Source organism: Malus domestica, chromosome 11 (genome assembly GCF_042453785.1).
Source record: "Malus domestica chromosome 11, GDT2T_hap1".
Classification (NCBI taxonomy): Eukaryota; Viridiplantae; Streptophyta; class Magnoliopsida; order Rosales; family Rosaceae; genus Malus; species Malus domestica.
In genome coordinates this window covers 31,434,902-31,441,164 of record NC_091671.1, presented here as the reverse complement: position 1 = coordinate 31,441,164, position 6,263 = coordinate 31,434,902, and the positions used below count along the sequence as shown (strand labels likewise).

Genomic DNA, 6,263 nt, shown 5'->3' with positions numbered 1-6,263 from the left:
GTAGTTCGACTCTCCTAATCCTTCAACGTCCTCATTAAAATAAAATAAAAATTTTAAAAATGTGACTATCGTGCGGAACCGTGTCAACCCATCACAAAATTGACTCGTTTAACTCAAAACTATTTTCCAGGTGTATTTGTATCATATTAAATTATTAAACATGACCATAACTAAATTCGCTCCAATTAAACAGCTTTTGTTGGACTCTCTCTCTAAATAGTCTCCCATTTTCTCTCTCTAATTTTCTCTTTGTGAAAACCTCCTAGCAACTTCACCCTCGGCCCTAGCCTTTGGCTTGGGTGTCGGAGGCATCCTCCTTTCCTCCCTCCCTTCCTTCCTTTCTTCTTTTCCTCCTGAGTTTTCTCAGATTCTCCTTCCTTTGCACTTTCCCTATTTTCCTTCCCCCCTTCTTCATCTCTGCTCCTCCCCCATCCCTGCTTCCCTCCTCATCTTCCTTCATCCCTTCCAATTTTCTCCATTCCTTTTTAATTCTTGGTTCTCCCCCGAGTTTATTCTATGTTTTCCTTGAGCTGAGTCTCAACTCTCCAGGGCTTCTTGCCTCTTATCCGACGTTTTTTCGCCTACTTTTACTGCTTTTCTATCTTTTATTTCCCTCCCTCCCTCCTCTTAGCTGTGATACTTCATCTCCATCCCACCATGTACTTGGATTGGCAGGCTCTAATAAGAAATTGGATATCAAATCCACTTTCATCCCTCACTTCCCCTCTCCCAATCGGCATGCCGGATCACTATCGAGGCCGTGTTAAGTATCTTACATACCCCTTAGCCTCATCCTCTTCCCATATGTTACTTTGTTTGTATATATTTGCAGGGGTTCGTGAAGGGAACTTGGATCTAGTGTTTACTTTCTCGGTTCGAAGTTTGGCTTCCTCTGAGGATATGACGACGAGGACAATGTGGTCTTTGCGACTGGAGATTAGGGTTTTTTATTGTATATTTATGTCGCCTTCGGGCCTAACTTTGTGGGCCTCCCTTTGTATGTTGGGTTGTTGCTCTCCCCAGTTCTTTTTGGACCTTGTACTAGTTTTTATTGTAATGAAAGTTGTCTCGTTATAAAAAATAAAATAAAAAATATTAAAAGTGTCATATATGATTTTGCCAGATCCACTAACAAGAACATAAATTCATGGTCTAATGCCAATCTAATCTTGATAGTACCATTTCAAGTATTGCAGAGTAATAAAGTGGTCCAATGGCTCCATGTCACAGCCTTTACAGCCTCGATGGAAATCTGACTCCGAAAGCATCAGAATTGGACGCCAATTGAAATCCAACCACGTTTTTTTGTGGGACTACCTACTTTTGCAAAACTGTACCAGGCGTTTTTCAAAGATGTATTTTTCGTCTTGGCATCATTATTTCCAACCCGTTTAATTTTCCCACCCACACACACCACTCATCAACTCCAAAATTTAAAATAAAAGAAAAACTAATGAAAATAATTTGAAAACTTTGAATTTTAACGATAAAAACAAAATAAAGAATAAAATGAATAGTACCATAATTAACTTTTTAACGTAAAAATATGATTTTTCGTTAAAGTGAACAATACCAATAACTTTTCCGTTAAAGCTATCTAAAATAAATGGTATATAAAGAGTGACAAATTTGATAGTGCGGTCGAGGATTTGGGTTAGGCCGATTAGTCAAGTCAGTGTGTTTGAAAAATAAACAACGCGATGATGTAAAATTTCCGGTCTTTAGGCGAGCGGGATTGTGATTTGACCAATATTACATTGTCTGCAGTCTATCTAAACAACTGCCAAAAAATTTGAAATGCAAATAACAAGAATGAATATCCAATAATTTAGGCAATCCATATAAATAGCCACCAAAAATTTGAAATTCCAATTTAAGTAGAAAATATTTTACGCACAAAAAGTTAGCACCAATTTCTTCCCAAGTTAAAGAATAGCACTAAATGCAAATCAACATATGGAATTATAAAATAAGAAAATATGAAAAAATCACAAAAAAATAAGGAAAATCAAAACCAAGAAATTGGACAAAACCCCCACCTGTCCAGAAAAGAATCCAATCAGGTGATGATCTGGTGCAGCAGAGAGCTTGATATCCTTCCTGTTGACTTTTCCACCAGAGTCATTGACCAGCACATCAGCCCCAACATTCAGCTTATGCCTCTTGGTCCTCCAAAACATGATCTTGAACCTCACAGCAGTGGCCAAATCCACCCTAAAAATCGCACTCCCATTGGGGTAGACCCCACTGGACACCGCCGTCCAGTTGAGTCCTTGGGGCCCCACGACCACTTTCTTTGTGGCCGTCTTCTTGTGCCCCTGGTAGAACCGGGGCACCGCATAAGTTGCCACCGGTATGCCGGTGGCGTTGGGCTGCAGCCGGAAGGTGAGGTTGACGGCGTCGTAGTAAACGCCCTTGTCCTTGTTGGTGTTTCCGAGCCTGAGGGTGACGAAGACGGTGGTGTTTTTGGTGTCGTTTAGGGTCCGGTTGAGGGCAGGAAGGTAAAACGAGCGGATTGTGCACTTGGGGTTGGAGGTGCGCAGGCTCAGCCACACGAAGAGGGCTGTGAGGCCGAGGGTGAATATGAAGCTGAAGCAGCACCTGCAGCACCCGCCTGATTGATCCGGCATGGTTGATTTCCACACTATTTTTTAGAGAGAGAAATGTGAAGAGGGTTAGGGTGAGAAAGTGTGAAGGAAATGATTGGAAAAGATATTATTGCTGTTCTTATTTAATATTAATTCAAGTCTTTGGCACTGTTTGGGTTTTTCGATGCTTTTGCTTTTCATTGAGTGGTTGGTGTCTTCATAATACTCTCCACTATGTTGTAACTTATTGAGTCCTGAATCCTGAGTATACACACTCTTGTGTCGATCTCACGGAAATAGTGCGATAGAATCTACAACTTCTGATGTATAAGCTCGTGTCAATCTCACTCGTCCCAAAGACGAGTGAAATTGACACAACAGAGCATTGACTTGAATCTAGAGTGTGATAACATCTGTGATATTCGATGTACATGCTCTGAATCAATCTCACTCGTCACAGAGACAAGTGAGATTGATACAACAAATCATTGATCTAAATTCTTGAGTGTGATAAAATATCCGAGTGAAATTGATACAAAAGAGCATTGACTTGAATTCTTGAGTCATTGAAGGTAAAAACTTGGCAATTTGCTTCATTTATTGGACGGTTTACTCAATCTCCCATTATTTAAAGGAAATAGCTACTTCCACCAAAATTCTTGGAACCTTCCTTTAATCTTTTTTTTTTTTCCTTTCTTCCGAAGTCCTTTAATCCTATTTTTAATTCACTCCAAAACACCCAAGTATTTTTTGATATTTTATTTGAAACTAAAAACAATTCTCTAAATTTCCTATAAACTAAAAAAAGAAAATGTGTTAATTATAAAGAATAGGAAGGTGTGAGTCGCTCGATGAAGATTTTTTGTGAAGCTTCTCTAAGGTTTCACATGAACCGTCTAATTTGTTGGAGACTTAAAAAGCATCGAGTTTAGTTTCTATGGAGAGAATCCAAACGAGCACTGACGATGAAAATAATGCACGATGAATATTGAAAATTGTTTTTTCACAGTAAGGGTTACCTTGTCCTTGGCTACATTATTGCACAAATAAAAGATCAAACCTTTGATGCCACGTTTGCTTCAGCCCCTTTCTGAACTTTTTCCTCCTCAAATTTGTTTATAGCCACCTGTAGTTCATCTGTGCCTCCAACAGCTCTCATGGTGTAGAAATATACTCCGAAAACAAAAGCTGACAAGCCCCCTGCAACGATAGCATTCTTTGTTTTAGGTGCAAGGCTCCTAAATCCCGAAATCCCAGCCATTTACAGCTAAATTCTGCATCAACTTCTGCTTTATGCTTCCATCTGCAAATCCGAAGAGAGAAAGAGAAGACTAAACTAAATTTGTCTGCCCTCTGAAAGAAATATGCTGTTCAGGCTAAGGAAAACACCGTAGCGCAGTACCCTGTTCTTTTTCTGTTAAGCATGGAAGAATGATTCCGCAGAGCAATTGAAAGGGCAGAGAAAATATACGCACATCAAATATCAAACAGTTCGGAACATTACATATAGCAGCCCAAATTAATCCCTTATACCCCATTGCTAATAAGAAACCCAAAACAAGAAATTAAGATTAAAGGGGGCGCAAATAATGATCAATATCAAGCACACTGAAAATAAGTTTTCGAATGATTAATGCAAGGAAAATGTAATGAAGAATCTAATGGATATGAACTTTCCAGGCCTATGTTCGAGAGTCAAAGTGATTTTACGAACACAATGCTCAATGATCCAAAAGACGGGATAGAATACCCAAAAAACTTTTGAACTATCCTTTAGCTCATAAAGTTAAACAACTTTCAACCTAGACTTCCACAGTTTTCCAACGCTTCAGGAAACTGGTTGAGGAAGGGCTGGACCTCTCTTGGTTAACTGAAGGCCCTACTTCTCTTCCCCGAGCTCATGGAGGGTAATAGGCAACCGCGAAGTCACTAAATGAATTGCTGAAAGAATGTTTCACTTTCTATACCACTGGAAAAAGATGGAGCAGGTGGAACAAGTATTTGACTGCCCCAAAGGCTGCTATGGCCTTCTTGCCATGGTTACTTAGCGCTTGCGCTAAGGAACAAAGAATAGATAGGGTTGACGACAGAATGATCAACTCCTACCCTACTAATGTAGTGTATAGAAGATGAGCAAGTTAGCATCTTACTTGAATGAAGAAACACAGAGCTCTTTAGCAAAGACGTGTCGAAAACCCCCTGGGATTATTGAACGTTAATCCATCACTCTTGGAGGGCGGTGCAAAAGCTCTAATGAGGGGAAATCTCCTATTTATATCTATTGATGAGACAAAATGAATGCACGTAGGTAAACAGCAGGGAGTTGTCCAACAGAAGTCATGTCGCTCCCTCATCCACTAATAATAACATTCTTTTGAAGCTTTAGACCACAAAACAAAGCATGGAATCTAGCTTAACTATTAGTTTTCATGCAGTGATAGTAGGTATCAGCTAAAAATCATACCAAAACTTAAAAACACACAAAATATCATATGCAAGTTCGTTCATAGCCTTGTTAATATAAGCCAGACTATCTCTACCCAAGTCCTTTATTGTGTTTACGATGTTTACAGAACATAAGAACAAAATGCGATATCCTTATAGCATAAGCTTAACCAGAGTGGAACTTGACATAGATATTTCTACTTATATCCCTTTTCTTTCAGTTTCTACAAGCTTAAAGGATAGTAGTTTGTAAAAAAAAAACACCTACCAAGAACACCTAAATTTTCAAATTCCACCTACCTTCTTGCGACATTCTTAGCTCATGTTTCTGCCGAAAAAAAAATAACGGGATTCTCATTCAAAAAACAAGAAAAGAAAACCCTACATTATCAAATTCCAAAACCTAGTTGCGATTTGCCTAACTCGTGCTTTTGTGGAAACAGTAAAGAAAATCTTATATTTATATAACAAGAAACGAACATCTAGCTTCTATCTGGAAGAACAATTATAAGCTTAAACCCTGTATGGTTTGCTAAGTCCATAAATGCAGTTTGATCCAACTTGAACAGATAGAAGAAGCACTTCAAACCCAACTCCTATAAAGTCCCAAGAATCGAAGACTTAATGACAACAACAAGAATTCAACTTGCCCATGATTACATTTACTTTCAGTAAAAAGCAATCAAATTTTGCAAATGAGGATTGAAACCTTCACTTTTAATGCCAACGTTTCAAATTTTCAGACAAACAGGCAAAGATTTCTAACAATATTGATCACCATTTTCAAAATTGATTCAAACCCAAAATTTGAAATCAACACAACTAGAGAGAGAGAGAGAGAGAGAGAGAGAGAGAGAGAGAGTACCTGAAAGTAAAATCGACCGAGATGGGGAGAGAGGAAATGAGAGTGTCTTTCTGCTGTGTTCTTTGGTTTTGTATAGTGTGGTATTCCATTTCGAATTTGGGCTTTTCATCTTCGGTTTCTATTTGGACCCGTTTTAGTTCCTTACGTTTGGGCTTTGTCAAGAAAATAAATCCCCAAACAAAAATTAGAAAAAGATAAAAAGAACTATCATGTAGCAGACTAGTAGTACGATGATTAAGAGTTGTTTCATACTTTTCTACACTCTGGTTTTGCCTTGATTAGTTAATGGAGATCAGAATCTTTCTCAGTTACTTAATTCTCAAGCTAATTAGTGTTTGGACTTAACTGTTTGGTTTCGATAATTA

The 6,263-nt window shown here is 38.5% G+C and overlaps 1 protein-coding gene across 1 annotated transcript; it reads right to left on the bottom strand.

Annotated features, from left to right (window-relative positions):
• Nucleotides 1-1,846: 1,846 nt before the first annotated feature.
• Nucleotides 1,847-6,005, bottom strand: LOC103448524 (protein NDR1-like). Its single transcript, XM_008387787.4, has 2 exons — nt 5,899-6,005; nt 1,847-3,891 (listed from the first exon to the last, which is right to left on the bottom strand). Exon 2 carries the CDS (start codon nt 2,628-2,630, stop codon nt 1,989-1,991), a length of 642 nt encoding a protein of 213 aa, XP_008386009.2. The 5' UTR covers nt 2,631-3,891; nt 5,899-6,005; the 3' UTR covers nt 1,847-1,988.
• Nucleotides 6,006-6,263: the final 258 nt, after the last annotated feature.

Coding starts and splice junctions, on each gene's coding strand:
- LOC103448524 (XM_008387787.4), bottom strand. CDS start 2,630: ATGCCGGATCAATCAGGCGGGTGCTGCAGGTGCTGCTTCAGCTTCATA.